Here is a 19250-nt window from a genome sequence, read left to right as displayed (position 1 = left end):
CCATAACATGAGGCCCAGGTACGTCCAGACCTCATCCCTAACAGCCCAGGTACGTCCAGACCTCATCCCTAACATGAGGCCCAGGTACGTCCAGACCTCATCCATAACATGAGGCCCAGGTACGTCCAGACCTCATCCATAACATGAGGCCCAGGTACGTCCAGACCTCATCCATAACATGAGGCCCAGGTACGTCCAGACGTCATCCCTAACAGCCCAGGTACGTCCAGACCTCATCCCTAACAGCCCAGGTACGTCCAGACCTCATCCCTAACAGCCCAGGTACGGGGCCCAGACCTCATCCCTAACAGCCCAGGTACGGCCCAGACCTCATCCCTAACAGCCCAGGTACGTCCAGACCTCATCCCTAACAGCCCAGGTACGTCCAGACCTCATCCCTAACAGCCCAGGTACGTCCAGACCTCATCCCTAACAGCCCAGGTACGTCCAGACCTCATCCCTAACAGCCCAGGTACGTCCAGACCTCATCCCTAACAGCCCAGGTACGTCCAGACCTCATCCCTAACAGCCCAGGTACGTCCAGACCTCATCCCTAACAGCCCAGGTACGTCCAGACCTCATCCCTAACATGATCACTGGAGCGGCCCAGGTACGTCCAGACCTCATCCATAACAGCCCAGGTACGTCCAGACCTCATCAATAACAGCCCAGGTACGTCCAGACCTCATCCCTAACATGATCACTGGAGAGGCCCAGGTACGTCCAGACCTCATCCATAACAGCCCAGGTACGTCCAGACCTCATCCCTAACAGCCCAGGTACGTCCAGACCTCATCCCTAACATGAGGCCCAGGTACGTCCAGACCTCATCCCTAACAGCCCAGGTACGTCCAGACCTCATCCCTAACAGCCCAGGTACGTCCAGACCTCATCCATAACATGAGGCCCAGGTACGTCCAGACCTCATCCCTAACAGCCCAGGTACGTCCAGACCTCATCCCTAACATGAGGCCCAGGTACGTCCAGACCTCATCCCTAACAGCCCAGGTACGTCCAGACCTCATCCTGGTGCTACTGGTACTACTGGTGCTACTGGTACTACTGGTTCTACTGGTGCTACTGGTACGACTGGTACTATGTCTAAATTGCACATTGTGTATTGTACTGGTGCTACTGCTACTACTGGTGCTACTGGTACTACTGGTACGACTGGTACTATGTCTAAATTGCACATTGTGTATTGTACTGGTACTACTGGTGCTACTGGTACTACTGGTGCTACTGGTACGACTGGTACTATGTCTATATTGCACATTGTGTATTGTACTGGTACTACTGGTGCTACCGGTACTACTGGTACTACTGGTGCTACTGGTACTACTGGTACTACTGGTGCTACCGGTACTACCGGTACTACCGGTACTACTGGTGCTACTGGTACTACTGGTGCTACTGGTACTACTGGTGCTACTGGTACTACTGGTGCTACTGGTGCTACTGGTTCTACTGGTGCTACTGGTACTACTGGTGCTACTGGTACTACTGGTACTACTGGTGCTACTGGTACTACTGGTGCTACTGGTACTATGTCTAAATTGCACATTGTGTATTGTACTGGTACTACTGGTGCTACTGGTACTACTGGTGCTACTGGTACTACTGGTACTATGTCTAAATTGCACATTGTGTATTGTACTGGTGCTACTGGTACTACTGGTACTACTGGTGCTACTGGTACTATGTCTAAATTGCACATTGTGTATTGTACTGGTACTACTGGTGCTACTGGTACTACTGGTGCTACTGGTACTACTGGTACTATGTCTAAATTGCACATTGTGTATTGTACTGGTACTACTGGTGCTACTGGTACTACTGGTGCTACTGGTACTACTGGTGCTACTGGTACTACTGGTACTATGTCTAAATTGCACATTGTATTGTACTGGTACTACTGGTGCTACTGGTACTACTGGTGCTACTGGTACTACTGGTGCTACTGGTGCTACTGGTACTACTGGTGCTACTGGTACTATGTCTAAATTGCACATTGTGTATTGTACTGGTACTACTGGTGCTACTGGTACTACTGGTGCTACTGGTACTACTGGTACTATGTCTAAATTGCACATTGTGTATTGTACTGGTGCTACTGGTACTACTGGTACTACTGGTGCTACTGGTACTATGTCTAAATTGCACATTGTGTATTGTACTGGTACTACTGGTGCTACTGGTACTACTGGTGCTACTGGTACTACTGGTACTATGTCTAAATTGCACATTGTGTATTGTACTGGTACTACTGGTGCTACTGGTACTACTGGTGCTACTGGTACTACTGGTGCTACTGGTACTACTGGTACTATGTCTAAATTGCACATTGTATTGTACTGGTACTACTGGTGCTACTGGTACTACTGGTGCTACTGGTACTACTGGTGCTACTGGTGCTACTGGTACTACTGGTGCTACTGGTACTACTGGTGCTACTGGTACTATGTCTAAATTGCACATTGTGTATTGTACTGGTACTACTGGTGCTACTGGTACTACTGGTACTATGTCTAAATTGCACATTGTGTATTGTACTGGTGCTACTGGTACTACTGGTACTACTGGTGCTACTGGTACTATGTCTAAATTGCACATTGTGTATTGTACTGGTACTACTGGTGCTACTGGTACTACTGGTGCTACTGGTACTACTGGTACTATGTCTAAATTGCACATTGTGTATTGTACTGGTACTACTGGTACTATGTCTAAATTGCACATTGTGTATTGTACTGGTACTACTGGTACTACTGGTACTACTGGTGCTACTGGTGCTACTGGTACTACTGGTACTATGTCTAAATTGCACATTGTGTATTGTACTGGTACTACTGGTACTATGTCTAAATTGCACATTGTGTATTGTACTGGTACTACTGGTGCTACTGGTACTACTGGTGCTACTGGTACTACTGGTGCTACTGGTACTACTGGTACTATGTCTAAATTGCACATTGTGTATTGTACTGGTACTACTGGTACTATGTCTAAATTGCACATTGTGTATTGTACTGGTACTACTGGTGCTACTGGTACTATGTCTAAATTGCACATTGTGTATTGTACTGGTACTACTGGTGCTACTGGTACTATGTCTAAATTGCACATTGTGTATTGTACTGGTACTACTGGTGCTACTGGTACTATGTCTAAATTGCACATTGTGTATTGTACTGGTACTACTGGTGCTACTGGTACTATGTCTAAATTGCACATTGTGTATTGTACTGGTACTACTGGTACTACCGGTGCTACTGGTACTATGTCTAAATTGCACATTGTGTATTGTACTGGTACTACTGGTGCTACCGGTGCTACTGGTACTATGTCTAAATTGCACATTGTGTATTGTACTGGTGCTACTGGTACTATGTCTAAATTGCACATTGTGTATTGTACTGGTACTACTGGTGCTACTGGTACTATGTCTAAATTGCACATTGTGTATTGTACTGGTACTACTGGTACTATGTCTAAATTGCACATTGTGTATTGTACTGGTACTACTGGTGCTACTGGTACTATGTCTAAATTGCACATTGTGTATTGTACTGGTACTACTGGTACTACTGGTGCTACTGGTACTATGTCTAAATTGCACATTGTGTATTGTACTGGTACTACTGGTGCTACTGGTACTATGTCTAAATTGCACATTGTGTATTGTACTGGTACTACTGGTACTACTGGTGCTACTGGTACTATGTCTAAATTGCACATTGTGTATTGTACTGGTACTACTGGTGCTACTGGTACTATGTCTAAATTGCACATTGTGTATTGTACTGGTACTACTGGTGCTACTGGTACTATGTCTAAATTGCACATTGTGTATTGTACTGGTACTACTGGTACTACTGGTACTATGTCTAAATTGCACATTGTGTATTGTACTGGTACTACTGGTACTATGTCTAAATTGCACATTGTGTATTGTACTGGTACTACTGGTACTATGTCTAAATTGCACATTGTGTATTGTACTGGTGCTACTGGTGCTACTGGTACTATGTCTAAATTGCACATTGTGTATTGTACTGGTACTACTGGTGCTACTGGTACTATGTCTAAATTGCACATTGTGTATTGTACTGGTACTACCGGTGCTACTGGTACTATGTCTAAATTGCACATTGTGTATTGTACTGGTACTACCGGTGCTACTGGTACTATGTCTAAATTGCACATTGTGTATTGTACTGGTACTACTGGTACTACTGGTGCTACTGGTACTATGTCTAAATTGCACATTGTGTATTGTACTGGTACTACCGGTGCTACTGGTACTATGTCTAAATTGCACATTGTGTATTGTACTGGTACTACCGGTGCTACTGGTACTATGTCTAAATTGCACATTGTGTATTGTACTGGTACTACTGGTGCTACTGGTACTATGTCTAAATTGCACATTGTGTATTGTACTGGTACTACTGGTGCTACTGGTACTACTGGTGCTACTGGTACTATGTCTAAATTGCACATTGTGTATTGTACTGGTACTACTGGTGCTACTGGTACTATGTCTAAATTGCACATTGTGTATTGTACTGGTACTACTGGTACTACCGGTGCTACTGGTACTATGTCTAAATTGCACATTGTGTATTGTACTGGTACTACCGGTGCTACTGGTACTATGTCTAAATTGCACATTGTGTATTGTACTGGTACTACTGGTACTACTGGTACTACTGGTACTATGTCTAAATTGCACATTGTGTATTGTACTGGTACTACTGGTACTACCGGTGCTACTGGTACTATGTCTAAATTGCACATTGTGTATTGTACTGGTACTACTGGTGCTACTGGTACTATGTCTAAATTGCACATTGTGTATTGTACTATTCTAACTCAACAGTAAGTTCAGATTTCAGTTCCCCAAAAACATGCTTTCCTAGCGTATTCACACCTCTTATTCCACATGTTGCTGTGAGTTTGAATTCAAAATGGATTAAATAGATTACTCCGTAATGACAGTGAAAACATAAATATTGCATTTACAGAAATAAAAGATCCTAGAAATGTTGAAATTTTGTGAATAAATGTGTTTACATCCCTGTCAGTGAGTATTTCTCCTTTGCCAAGATAATCCATCCACCTGACAGGCATATCAAGAATGAAACCAGAGAAGGTGAACAGTATGATCATTACACAGGTGCACCTTGTGCTGGAGACAATAAAAGGCCACTTTAAAATCTGCAGTTTTGTCACACAACACAATACGTATGTTTCACTGAGTTGTGGCTGAACGACACGGATAATATAGAGCTTCCGGGATGTTCCATACATCGGCAGAACAGAGAAGCTATGCCTGTTAAGACTATTTGTCAATAACAGCTGGTGCGCGATGTCTAATATTCAGGTAGAATACACTATCTACCAAGAGAGTTCTCATCTATATTATTCATAGCCGTCTATTGACAGTCAGCATTTCACAGTAAAGTCTACACTCGTTCTATTCGGCACATGAGGCAAAGTTTGATTTGAAGTTGGGTAAATCTTTGAAATTGTTGCGTTTGTTCAGTATAAATGGAAAGATACAGCTTATACAGAATGTCCTCATGATGGCCTGTAATACAGATCAGAATGTCCTCGTTATGGCCTGTAATACAGATCAGAATGTCCTCATGATGGCCTGTAATACAGATCAGAATGTCCTCGTTATGGCCTGTAATGCAGATCAGAATGTCCTCGTTATGGCCTGTAATTCAACAGGTGTTTGTATAACCTGTGTCTCCTCACAGGCGGATGTGGCGGTGTTAGTGGTAGATGCCAGCAGAGGTGAGTTTGAGGCAGGGTTCGAGGCAGGTGGTCAGACGCGAGAACACGGCCTTCTGGTCCGTTCGTTGGGCGTCACGCAACTCGCGGTTGCCGTCAACAAGATGGACCAGGTGAGAATAACGTTACCACTACTACTAGGTGTAGCCACGGCAACGCCCGTTACTCTGACAACTGTGTAATTTATGGTACAATCGTATTGTAACATATGGCAATGTTTAAAAAGGATGTGTGTGTGTGTGTGTGTGTGTGTGTGTGTGTGTGTGTGTGTGTGTGTGTGTGTGTGTGTGTGTGTGTGTGTGTGTGTGTGTGTGTGTGTGTGTGTGTGTGTGTGTGTGTGTGTGTGTGTGTGTGTAACAGGTAAACTGGCAACAGGAGCGATTCAAAGAGATCATCTCTAAACTTGGACATTTCCTGAAACAGGCTGGATTTAAGGTGGGTGGCCAGGGTTAGGACCTTTGACCTGGAGCTAGGGTTAGGACCTTTGACCTGGAGCTAGGGTTAAGACCTTTGAGCTAGGGTTAAGATCTTTGAGCTAGGGTTAGGACCTTTGACCTGGAGCTAGGGTTAGGATCTTTGACCTGGAGCTAGGGTTAGGACCTTTGACCTGGAGCTAGGGTTAGGACCTTTGACCTGGAGCTAGGGTTAAGACCTTTGAGCTAGGGTTAGGACCTTTGACCTTGCAGCTAGGGTTAGGACCTTTGACCTTGCAGCTAGGGTTAGGACCTTCGACCTTTGACCTGGAGCTAGGGTTAGGACCTTTGACCTGGAGCTAGGGTTAGGACCTTTGACCTTGCAGCTAGGGTTAGGACCTTCAACCTTTGACCTGGAGCTAGGGTTAGGACCTTTGACCTGGAGCTAGGGTTAAGACCTTTCACCTGGAGCTAGGGTTAGGACTTTTGACCTTGCAGCTAGGGTTAGGACCTTTGACCTAAGACCTGGAGCTAGGGTTAGGACCTTTGACCTGGAGCTGGGGTTAGGACCTTCGACCTTTGACCTGGAGCTAGGGTTAGGACCTTTGACCTGGAGCTAGGGTTAGGACATTTGACCTGGAGCTGGGGTTAGGACCTTTGACCTGCAGCTAGGGTTAGGACATTTGACCTGGAGCTAGGGTTAGGACCTAAGACCTGGAGCTAGGGTTAGGACCTAAGACCTGGAGCTAAGGTTAGACCTTTGACCTGGAGCTGGGGTTAGGACCTTTGACCTGGAGCCAGGGTTAGGACCTAAGACCTGGAGTTAGGACCTTCGACCTTGACCTGGAGCTAGGGTTAGTGGACACTGAATTAAGTTAATCAAGCTAACCTAAACTACAGATTCATTGTGTTTCTAATAGTGTTATATTTCTAATGCTTTTATAGCAGTGTTTTAAGTGTTTATAGAGATCCTATATCTAATTTACAGACTAATTCTATGGTTGTGCTCCCAGGACCCTGTTCTACATGAGTTATTGCAGTGTTATGTTATACGTGTGTTGTCTGTCCCGACCCGTAGGCTGTCAGAAGAGAACCTGACCACTAAGACTTCTATAACAGTGTTATGCAGTGGACAGATTAGAGAGGATGTTGAGTTCAAATCGGATTTCATTTGTCACATGCGTCGAATACAACGCCTTACAGTGAAATGCTGACTTTACAAGCTCTGAACCAACCATTCAGTTTTAAGTCAAATTCCTAAAGAAATAAAAATAACAAGTAATAAAATAACAGTATGCAGAGTCAATGTGCGGAGGCACCAGTTAGTCGACGTAATGGAGGTAATATCTACATGTTGGTAGAGTTATTAAAGTGATTATTCATAGATAATAAACAGAGAACTTCAGGGTGTGGAAGAGGAGGAGGGGGGGGGGCGATGCAAATAGTCTGGGTAGCTATTTGATTATGTGTTCAGGAGTCTTATGGCTTGGGATTAGAAGCTGTTGAGGAGCCTTTAGTCCTAGACTTGGTGCTCCAGTACCGCTTGCCGTGTGGCAGCAGAGAGAACAGTCCATGACTAGGTGACTGGAGTCTATGACAATTTTTAGGCCTTCCCTCTGACACTGCCTGGTATAGAGGTCCTGGATGGCTGGAAGCTTGGCCCCAGTGATGTACTGGGCTGTACACACCAACACCTGGTATAGAGTTCCTGGATGGCTGGAAGCTTGGCCCCAGTGATGTACTGGGCTGTACACACCAACACCTGGTATAGAGGTCCTGGATGGCTGGAAGCTTGGCCCCAGTGATGTACTGGGCTGTACACACCAACACCTGGTATAGAGTTCCTGGATGGCAGGAAGCTAGGCCCCAGTGATGTACCGGGCTGTACACACTACCTTCTGTAGTGCTTTACGGTTGGATGATGAGCAGTTGCCATACCAGGCTGTGATGCAACCAGTCAGGATGCTCTCGGTGGTGCAGCTATAAAACATTTTGAGGATCTGAGGACCGATGCCAAATATATTCAGACTCCTGAGGGGGAATAGGTTTTGTTGTGCCCTCTTCACGACTGTCTTGGTATGTTTGGACCATGATAGTTTGTTGGTGATGTGGACGCCAAGGAACTTGAAGCCCTCAACCTGCTCCACTACAGCGCCATCGATGAGAATGGGGGCGTGTATTCGGTCCTCCTTTTCCTGTTGTCCACCATCATGTCCTTTGTCTTGATCATGTTGAGGAGGAGGTTGTTGTCCTGGCATCACCCGGCCAGGTCTCTGACCTCCTCCCTATAGGCTGTCTCGTCGTTGTCGGTGACCAGCCCTACCACTGTTGTGTCATCGGCAAACTTAATGATGGTGTTGGAGTCGTGCCTGGCCGTGCAGTCATGGGTGAACAGGGAGTACAGGAGGGGGCTGAGAACGCACCCCTGAGGGGCCCCCGTGTTGAGGATCAGCGTGGCGGATGTGTTGATGCCTACTCTTACCACCTGGTGGTGGCCCGTCAGGAAGTCCAGGATCCAGTTGCAGAGGGAGGTGTTTAATCCCAGGATCCTTAGCTTAGTGATGAGCTTTGAGGTCACTATGGTGTTGAGCGCTGAGCTGTAGTCAATGAACAACATTCTCACATAGGTGTTCCTTTTGTCCAGGTGGGAAAGGGCAGTGTATAGTGCGATTGAGATTGCATAATCTGTGGATCTGTTGGAGCGGTAAGCGATTTGAAGGGTCTAGGGTTTCTGGGATCATGGTGTTAATGTGAGCCATTACCTGCCTTTCAAAGGACCTCATGGCTACCGATGAGTACTATGGGGCGGTAATCATTTAGGCAGGTTACCAACGCTTCCTTGGGCACAGGGACTATGGTGGTCTGCTTGAAACATGTAGGTATTACAGACTCTGTCAGGGAGAGGTTGAAAATCTCAGCGATGCCACTTGCCATTTGATCCACGCATGCTTTGAGTACACGTCCTGGTAATCCATCTGGCCCCTTGGCGTTGTAAAAGTTGACCTGTTTAAAGGTCTTGCTCACATTGGCTACCGAGAGCATTACCACACGGTCATCCAGAACAGCTGGTGCTCTCGTGCATGGAGTGCTGGGTTTCCCTTTGTAGTCCATAATAGTTTTCAAGCCCTGCCACATCCAACGAGCGGTCAGAGCCGGTGTAGTAGGATTCAATCTTAGTCCTGTATTGATGCTTTGCCTGTTTGATGGATCGTCTGAGAGCATAGCGGCATTTCTTCTAGGCATCTGGATTCGTGTCCCGCTCATTGAAAACGGCAGCTCTAGCCTTCTAGCTCGATGCGGATCTCAGGATATAAACTTTACTTGGAAAAACCTGAAATAATGGCAATAGGAAAAAATAAAAAATAACTCGTGATCTACATCCTTTCAGTGGACCATCAACTTTATAAAATACTGAGGATGTTTAATAATTGACAAGAAACAACAAATATTATCACGATAAGTTTATCCAGTTACTCAACGATATGAGAGCACATCGAATTCAATGGGAAAATGTTACAGGTAGAATAAGCCTCTTCAGAACGGCATGGAAGTTGTTTTATAGTAACACCACCACCCCTCCCAAGACATGGCTTAAATAACTATACTCAGTCATAACAGATTTTACATGGGGAGAATACAACTCATAGAATAAAAAGAAACGTTTTACACCTTCCTGAGTCTGGGGGTGGTTTTGACCTTCCTGAGTCTGGGGGTGGTTTACACCTTCCTGAGTCTGGGGGTGGTTGTGACCTTCCTGAGTCTGGGGGTGGTTGTGACCTTCCTGAGTCTGGGGGTGGCTGTGACCTTCCCGAGTCTGTGGGTGGTTTAGACCTTCCTGAGTCTGTGGGTGGTTTAGACCTTCCTGAGTCTGTGGGTGGTTTCGACCTTCCCGAGTCTGTGGGTGGTTGTGACCTTCCTGAGTCTGGGGGTGGTTGTGACCTTCCTGAGTCTGGGGGTGGTTGTGACCTTCCTGAGTCTGGGGGTGGTTGTGACCTTCCTGAGTCTGGGGGTGGTTGTGACCTTCCTGAGTCTGGGGGTGGTTGTGACCTTCCTGAGTCTGGGGGTGGTTGTGACCTTCCTGAGTCTGGGGGTGGTTGTGACCTTCCTGAGTCTGGGGGTGGTTGTGACCTTCCTGAGTCTGGGGGTGGTTGTGACCTTCCTGAGTCTGGGGTGGTTGTGACCTTCCTGAGTCTGGGGGTGGTTGTGACCTTCCTGAGTCTGGGGGTGGTTGTGACCTTCCTGAGTCTGGGGGTGGTTGTGACCTTCCTGAGTCTGGGGTGGTTGTGACCTTCCTGAGTCTGGGGGTGGTTGTGACCTTCCTGAGTCTGGGGGTGGTTGTGACCTTCCTGAGTCTGGGGGTGGTTGTGACCTTCCTGAGTCTGGGGTGGTTGTGACCTTCCTGAGTCTGGGGGTGGTTGTGACCTTCCTGAGTCTGGGGGTGGTTGTGACCTTCCTGAGTCTGGGGGTGGTTGTGACCTTCCTGAGTCTGGGGGTGGTTGTGACCTTCCTGAGTCTGGGGGTGGTTGTGACCTTCCTGAGTCTGGGGGTGGTTGTGACCTTCCTGGAGTCTGGGGGTGGTTGTGACCTTCCTGAGTCTGGGGGTGGTTGTGACCTTCCTGAGTCTGGGGTGGTTGTGACCTTCCTGAGTCTGGGGGTGGTTGTGACCTTCCTGAGTCTGGGGTGGTTGTGACCTTCCTGAGTCTGGGGTGGTTGTGACCTTCCTGAGTCTGGGGGTGGTTGTGACCTTCCTGGAGTCTGGGGGTGGTTGTGACCTTCCTGAGTCTGGGGGTGGTTGTGACCTTCCTGAGTCTGGGGGTGGTTGTGACCTTCCTGAGTCTGGGGGTGGTTGTGACCTTCCTGAGTCTGGGGTGGTTGTGACCTTCCTGAGTCTGGGGGTGGTTGTGACCTTCCTGAGTCTGGGGGTGGTTGTGACCTTCCTGAGTCTGGGGGTGGTTGTGACCTTCCTGAGTCTGGGGTGGTTGTGACCTTCCTGAGTCTGGGGGTGGTTGTGACCTTCCTGAGTCTGGGGGTGGTTGTGACCTTCCTGAGTCTGGGGGTGGTTGTGACCTTCCTGAGCCTGGGGGGTGGTTGTGACCTTCCTGAGCCTGGGGGTGGTTGTGACCTTCCTGAGCCTGGGGGTGGTTTACACCTTCCTGAGTCTGGGGGTGGTTTACACCTTCCTGAGTCTGGGGGTGGTTTACACCTTCCTGAGTCTGGGGGTGGTTTACACCTTCCTGAGTCTGGGGGTGGTTATGACCTTCCTGAGTCTGGGGGTGGTTTTGAGCTCCCAGACTTTAACTTTCCATCCAGGACTTTTACTTGAGACATATATTTAAATGCACTAAAGACGAACAATAGGTCATTATTGAAAACGTGTAGTCTCATCCCCAGAATCTTTTTATGTGTCTATTTTCAAAGGACAAAGCTAAAAACACGAACAACTTCATAGTTAAGAGCCCCGTAACAATATGTAAGAAAATGAACTGGATTCTACAACAACCAATATCACTCCCTAAAAACACAACGTTTATGGAACTATAATAATAATAATAATAATATATGCCATTTAGCAGACGCTTTTATCCAAAGCGACTTACAGTCATGTGTGCATACATTCTACGTATGGGTGGTCCCGGGGATCGAACCCACTACCCTGGCGTTACAAGCGCCATGCTCTACCAACTGAGCTACAGAAGGACCACGATCTATCCTAGGATCGCTTTTTCACAATTCACCGATAAATTGGTCCACGTGGAAAACGAAAGGCTTAGAGACCGTAAATGACTTGGTAACAGGAAATACAGTTATTTCCAGAATCTGACCTCTGTGGATATTTTGAAATATGTGTTATGTTAAATACGTGTTAATAATGTACATAATGTAATAATAATAATGTACATAATGGGTTATGTATCACAACATTTAGGACATCAGAGCAATCTGGAGGGACTCTTATTTGAGACATTAAAATATTTTCATATTATAGGTGAGATATACAAAACTTTACAGAGAGCCTTTCCAACTGACAATCTCTTAGAAAATAAATGAACTGTTGGAACCAAGACTTAAATTGAACTGAATTTGGAACAAGATGGAGGGAATGGGTTGGCGTATACTCCTCTCATAAATCATCTTGGGGGGGAAATAACATATACTTGAAACCTGAAATCAACCAATCCTCTATTGTTAAGACAATAGAAAAATAATATGCTTCATTATCTTAAATATTGGAAGGCCCTGGGAGACGGACAGGAACGAAATTGTGTGATTTGAGACGTGACGGAGAGCAGTGCAGGCACTGGAGATAGAGGTAAGAGCAGGTGGTTCTGGGTTGGGTGATGTCATTCTGAGATAGAGGTGAGAGCAGGTGGTTCTGGGTTGGGTGATGTCATTCTGAGATAGAGGTGAGAGCAGGTGGTTCTGGGTTGGGTGATGTCATTCTGAGAGAGGTGAGAGCAGGTGGTTCTGGGTAGGGTGATGTCATTCTGAGATAGAGGTGAGAGCAGGTGGTTCTGGGGAGGGTGATGTCGTTGTGTGCGTCTCTATGTTTTGTATTGTTACGTTTTGTTGTATCCCAGGACTCTGTGTTCTACGTGCCGACCACTGAGAGTTCTATAAGTGTTCTGTAGTGTAATAGCTGTTCTGTGTTCTCTCCCAGGACTCTGATGTGTTCTGTGTTCTCTCCCAGGACTCTGATGTGTTCTGTGTTCTCTCCCAGGACCCTGATGTGTTCTGTGTTCTCTCCCAGGACCCTGATGTGTTCTGTGTTCTCTCCCAGGACCCTGATGTGTTCTGTGTTCTCTCCCAGGACCCTGATGTGTTCTGTGTTCTCTCCCAGGACCCTGATGTGTTCTGTGTTCTCTCCCAGGACCCTGATGTGTTCTGTGTTCTCTCCCAGGACCCTGATGTGTTCTGTGTTCTCTCCCAGGACCCTGATGTGTTCTGTGTTCTCTCCCAGGACCCTGATGTGTTCTGTGTTCTCTCCCAGGACCCTGATGTGTTCTGTGTTCTCTCCCAGGACCCTGATGTGTTCTGTGTTCTCTCCCAGGACCCTGATGTGTTCTGTGTTCTCTCCCAGGACCCTGATGTGTTCTGTGTTCTCTCCCAGGACTCTGATGTGTTCTGTGTTCTCTCCCAGGACCCTGATGTGTTCTGTGTTCTCTCCCAGGACCCTGATGTGTTCTGTGTTCTCTTCCAGGACTCTGATGTGTTCTGTGTTCTCTCCCAGGACTCTGATGTGTTCTCTCCCAGGACCCTGATGTGTTCTGTGTTCTCTCCCAGGACTCTGATGTGTTCTGTGTTCTCTCCCAGGACTCTGATGTGTTCTACGTGCCGACCAGTGGTCTATCAGGAGAGAACCTGACCACTAAGAGTTCTGCTCTGGCGCTAACATCCTGGTACTCTGGACCATGTCTGCTGGAACAGATCGGTACACACACACACTCTTATTCAAGTCCACAAAGGTTTAGAAAATAACATGTGACAACTCAACAATGTTAACATTAAAACATCCATTATGTTCATGGCTGTTAGACAAGTACATTTAAGGTAGAAATAATGATCTCAGAGAGAGCAGAGTAGCTGAGACATATGGCCTCTTTTATTTAAACATATCTTCTTTAATGATCTGAAAGTGTGTGTGTGTCTAAGTAGTGTTATGACTGTGACAATAGTAAAAGTGGAAGTCATTGTGATGTTGCTATGGTATTAGTCAGCATGGTAACAGAGTAACTAAGTGGCATCAGTCAACAGTCTAATTTGAAGATTTTTCTCATGCTTGTTCTCTCTCTCTCTCCCTCCATATCTATTCTCTCTGCTCTCTCCCTCCATATCTATTCTCTCTGCTCTCTCCCTCCATATCTATTCTCTCTGCTCTCTGCTCTCTCCCTCCATATCTATTCTCTCTGATCTCTCTCTCTCTCCCTCCATATCTATTCTCTCTGCTCTCTCTCTCCCTCCATATCTATTCTCTCTGCTCTCTCTCTCTCCCTCCATATCTATTCTCTCTGCTCTCTGCTCTCTCCCTCCATATCTATTCCCTCTGCTCTCTCTCTCCCTCCATATCTATTCTCTCTCTCTCTCTCTCTCTCCCTCCATATCTATTCTCTCTGCTCTCTCTCTCCCTCCATATCTATTCTCTCTGCTCTCTCTCTCCCTCCATATCTATTCTCTCTGCTCTCTCTCTCCCTCCATATCTATTCTCTCTGCTCTCTCTCTCCCTCCATATCTATTCTCTCTCTCTCTCTCTCTCCCTCCATATCTATTCTCTCTGTTCTGTCTCTCTCCCTCCATATCTATTCTCTCTGCTCTCTCTCTCCCTCCATATCTATTCTCTCTGCTCTCTCCCTCCATATCTATTCTCTCTGCTCTCTCCCTCCATATCTATTCTCTCTGCTCTCTCTCTCCCTCCATATCTATTCTCTCTGTTCTGTCTCTCTCCCTCCATATCTATTCTCTCTGCTCTCTCTCTCCCTCCATATCTATTCTCTCTGCTCTCTCCTCCATATCTATTCTCTCTGCTCTCTCCCTCCGTATCTATTCTCTCTGCTCTCTCTCTCCCTCCATATCTATTCTCTCTGCTCTCTCTCTCCCTCCATATCTATTCTCTCTGCTCTCTCTCTCCCTCCATATCTATTCTCTCTGCTCTCTCTCTCCCTCCATATCTATTCTCTCTGCTCTCTCTCTCTCTCCATATCTATTCTCTCTGCTCTCTCTCTCTCTCCATATCTATTCTCTCTGCTCTCTCTCTCCCTCCATATCTATTCTCTCTGCTCTCTCTCTCCCTCCATATCTATTCTCTCTGCTCTCTCTCTCCCTCCATATCTATTCTCTCTGCTCTCTCTCTCCCTCCATATCTATTCTCTCTCTCTCTCTCTCCCTCCATATCTATTCTCTCTGCTCTCTCTCACCCTCCATATCTATTCTCTCTGCTCTCTCTCACCCTCCATATCTATTCTCTCTGCTCTCTCTCTCCCTCCATATCTATTCTCTCTGCTCTCTCCCTCCATATCTATTCTCTCTGCTCTCTCTCTCTCTCCATATCTATTCTCTCTGCTCTCTCTCTCCCTCCATATCTATTCTCTCTGCTCTCTCTCTCCCTCCATATCTATTCTCTCTGCTCTCTCTCTCCCTCCATATCTATTCTCTCTGCTCTCTCTCTCCCTCCATATCTATTCTCTCTGCTCTCTCTCTCTCTCCCTCCATATCTATTCTCTCTACTCTCTCTCCCTCCATATCTATTCTCTCTGCTCTCTCTCTCCCTCCATATCTATTCTCACTGCTCTCTCTCTCCCTCCATATCTATTCTCTCTGCTCTCTCTCTCTCTCTCTCTCTCTCCATATCTATTCTCTCTGCTCTCTCTCTCTCTCTCTCTCCATATCTATTCTCTCTCTCTCTCTCCATATCTATTCTCTCTACTCTCTCTCCCTCCATATCTATTCTCTGCTCTCTCTCTCCGTCCATATCTATTCTCTCTGCTCTCTCTCTCTCCCTCCATATCTATTCTCTCTGCTCTCTGCTCTCTCCCTCCATATCTATTCTCTCTGTTCTGTCTCTCTCCCTCCATATCTATTCTCTGCTCTCTCTCTCCCTCCATATCTATTCTCTCTGCTCTCTCTCTCTCTCTCTCTCTCTCCATATCTATTCTCTCTGCTCTCTCTCTCTCTCTCTCTCCATATCTATTCTCTCTCTCTCTCTCCATATCTATTCTCTCTGCTCTCTGCTCTCTCCCTCCATATCTATTCTCTCTGCTCTCTCTCTCTCCCTCCATATCTATTCTCTCTGCTCTCTCTGCTCTCTCTCTCCCTCCATATCTATTCTCTCTGCTCTCTCCCTCCATATCTATTCTCTCTGCTCTCTCTCTCCCTCCATATCTATTCTCTCTGCTCTCTCCCTCCATATCTATTCTCTCTGCTCTCTCTCTCTCCCTCCATATCTATTCTCTCTGCTCTCTCTGCTCTCTCTCTCCCTCCATATCTATTCTCTCTGCTCTCTCCCTCCATATCTATTCTCTCTGCTCTCTCTCTCTCCCTCCATATCTATTCTCTCTGCTCTCTCCCTCCATATCTATTCTCTCTGCTCTCTCCCTCCATATCTATTCTCTCTGCTCTCTCCCTCCATATCTATTCTCTCTGCTCTCTCCCTCCATATCTATTCTCTCTGCTCTCTCCCTCCATATCTATTCTCTCTGCTCTCTCCCTCCATATCTATTCTCTCTGCTCTCTCTCTCTCCCTCCATATCTATTCTCTCTGCTCTCTCTGCTCTCTCTCTCCCTCCATATCTATTCTCTCTGCTCTCTCCCTCCATATCTATTCTCTCTGCTCTCTCTCTCCCTCCATATCTATTCTCTCTGCTCTCTCCCTCCATATCTATTCTCTCTGCTCTCTCCCTCCATATCTATTCTCTCTGCTCTCTCCCTCCATATCTATTCTCTCTGCTCTCTCCCTCCATATCTATTCTCTCTGCTCTCTCCCTCCATATCTATTCTCTCTGCTCTCTCTCTCCCTCCATATCTATTCTCTCTGCTCTCTCTCTCCCTCCATATCTATTCTCTCTGCTCTCTCTCTCCCTCCATATCTATTCTCTCTGCTCTCTCTCTCCCTCCATATCTATTCTCTCTGCTCTCTCTCTCCCTCCATATCTATTCTCTCTGCTCTCTCTCTCTCTCCCTCCATATCTATTCTCTCTGCTCTCTTCTCTCTCCCTCCATATCTATTCTCTCTGCTCTCTGCTCTCTCCTTCCATATCTATTCTCTCTGCTCTCTCCCTCCATATCTATTCTCTGCTCTCTCTCTCTCCCTCTATCTATTCTCTGCTCTCTCTCTCTCTCCCTCTATCTATTCTCTCTGTTCTGTCTCTCTCCCTCCATATCTATTCTCTCTGCTCTCTCTCCATATCTATTCTCTCTGCTCTCTCTCTCTCTCTCTCTCTCTCTCTCTCTCTCTCTCTCTCCATATCTATTCTCTCTGCTCTCTCTCCCTCCATATCTATTCTCGCTGTTCTGTCTCTCTCCCTCCATATCTATTCTCTGCTCTCTCTCTCCCTCCATATCTATTCTCTCTGCTCTCTCTCTCTCTCCCTCCATATCTATTCTCTCTGCTCTCTCTCTCTCTCCCTCCATATCTATTCTCTCTGCTCTCTCTCTCTCTCCCTCCATATCTATTCTCTCTGCTCTCTGCTCTCTCCCTCCATATCTATTCTCTGCTCTCTCTCTCCCTCCATATCTATTCACTCTGCTCTCTCTCTCCCTCCATATCTATTCTCTCTGCTCTCTCTCTCTCCATATCTATTCTCTCTGCTCTCTCTCTCCCTCCATATCTATTCTCTCTGATCTCTCTCTCTCCCTCCATATCTATTCTCTCTGCTCTCTCTCTCTCCCTCCGTATCTATTCTCTCTGCTCTCTCTCTCTCCCTCCGTATCTATTCTCTCTGCTCTCTCTCTCTCCCTCCGTATCTATTCTCTCTGATCTCTCTCTCTCCCTCCGTATCTATTCTCTCTGCTCTCTCTCTCTCCCTCCGTATCTATTCTCTCTGCTCTCTGCTCTCTGCTCTCTCCCTCCATATCTATTCTCTCTGCTCTCTCTCTCCCTCCATATCTATTCTCTCTGCGCTCTCTCTCTCCCCCTCTATCTCTCCCTCCTCCTCTCTCTCCATAGATTATTTCAAACCACCCCAGAGGTCGATAGAAAAGCCCTTCCGACTGTGTGTCTCGGACGTCTTCAAAGGTGACATCACACCTTGTTTTATCTGTGGTTCAAGATCAGAGTTCTGTGTGTTCTAACCCTGTTCTGCGTGGGTCTACATAGATACATTACATAGATACATTACATAGATATAGATACATTACATAGATACATTACATAGATACATTACATAGATATAGATACATTACATAGATACATTACATAGATATAGATACATTACATAGATATAGATACATTACATAGATACATTACATAGATATAGATACATTACATAGATACATTACATAGATACATTACATAGATACATTACATAGATACATTACATAGATACATTACATAGATATAGATACATTACATAGATACATTACATAGATACATTACATAGATACATTACATAGATACATTACATAGATATAGATACATTACATAGATACATTACATAGATACATTACATAGATATAGATACATAGATACACATTACATAGATATAGATACATTACATAGATATAGATACATTACATAGATATAGATTTACATTATATAGATACATTACATAGATATAGATACATTACATAGATATATTACATAGATACATTACATAGATATAGATACATTACATAGATATAGATACATTACATAGACATACATTACATAGATACATTACATAGATATAGATACATTACATAGATACATTACATAGATACATTACATAGATACATTACATAGATACATTACATAGATACATTACATAGATACATAGATACATTACATAGATACATTACATAGACATAGATACATTACATAGATACATTACATAGACATAGATACATTACATAGATACATTACATAGATACATTACATAGATATAGATACATTACATAGATACATTACATAGATATAGATACATTACATAGATACATTACATAGATACATTACATAGATACATTACATAGATACATTACATAGATACATTACATAGATACAGATACATTACATAGATACATTACATAGATATAGATACATTACATAGATACATAGACATACATTACATAGATACATTAGATATAGATACATTACATAGATACATTACATAGATATAGATACATTACATAGATACATTACATAGATACAGATACATTACATAGATACATTACATAGATATAGATACATTACATAGATATAGATACATTACATAGATACATTACATAGATACATTACATAGATACATTACATAGATATAGATACATTACATAGATACAGATACATTACATAGATACATTACATAGATACATTACATAGATACATATACATAGATACATTACATAGATACA

General features: G+C 45.1%; 1 protein-coding gene across 1 annotated transcript in view; it reads left to right on the top strand.

Annotated features, from left to right (window-relative positions):
- The window catches only part of LOC124028660 (HBS1-like protein), a gene marked incomplete at its 3' end in the record, with an annotated part of 31421 nt that extends 13481 nt beyond the window's left edge, over window positions 1-17940 (top strand). The window contains exons 5-8 of the mRNA XM_046340664.1: window positions 5769-5915; window positions 6163-6237; window positions 13527-13644; window positions 17872-17940. Coding sequence (XP_046196620.1) covers window positions 5769-5915; window positions 6163-6237; window positions 13527-13644; window positions 17872-17940 — 409 coding nt within the window. The remainder of the gene's footprint in view (window positions 1-5768; window positions 5916-6162; window positions 6238-13526; window positions 13645-17871) is intronic.
- Between the last annotated feature and the right edge of the window lie 1310 nt (window positions 17941-19250).

The sequence above is a fragment of the Oncorhynchus gorbuscha genome, unplaced genomic scaffold (genome assembly GCF_021184085.1).
Source record: "Oncorhynchus gorbuscha isolate QuinsamMale2020 ecotype Even-year unplaced genomic scaffold, OgorEven_v1.0 Un_scaffold_4604, whole genome shotgun sequence".
In the NCBI taxonomy this organism is placed as follows: domain Eukaryota; kingdom Metazoa; phylum Chordata; class Actinopteri; order Salmoniformes; family Salmonidae; genus Oncorhynchus; species Oncorhynchus gorbuscha.
The sequence above is the reverse complement of the archived record's forward strand: the minus strand, read 5'-3'. Positions and strand labels throughout refer to the sequence as shown.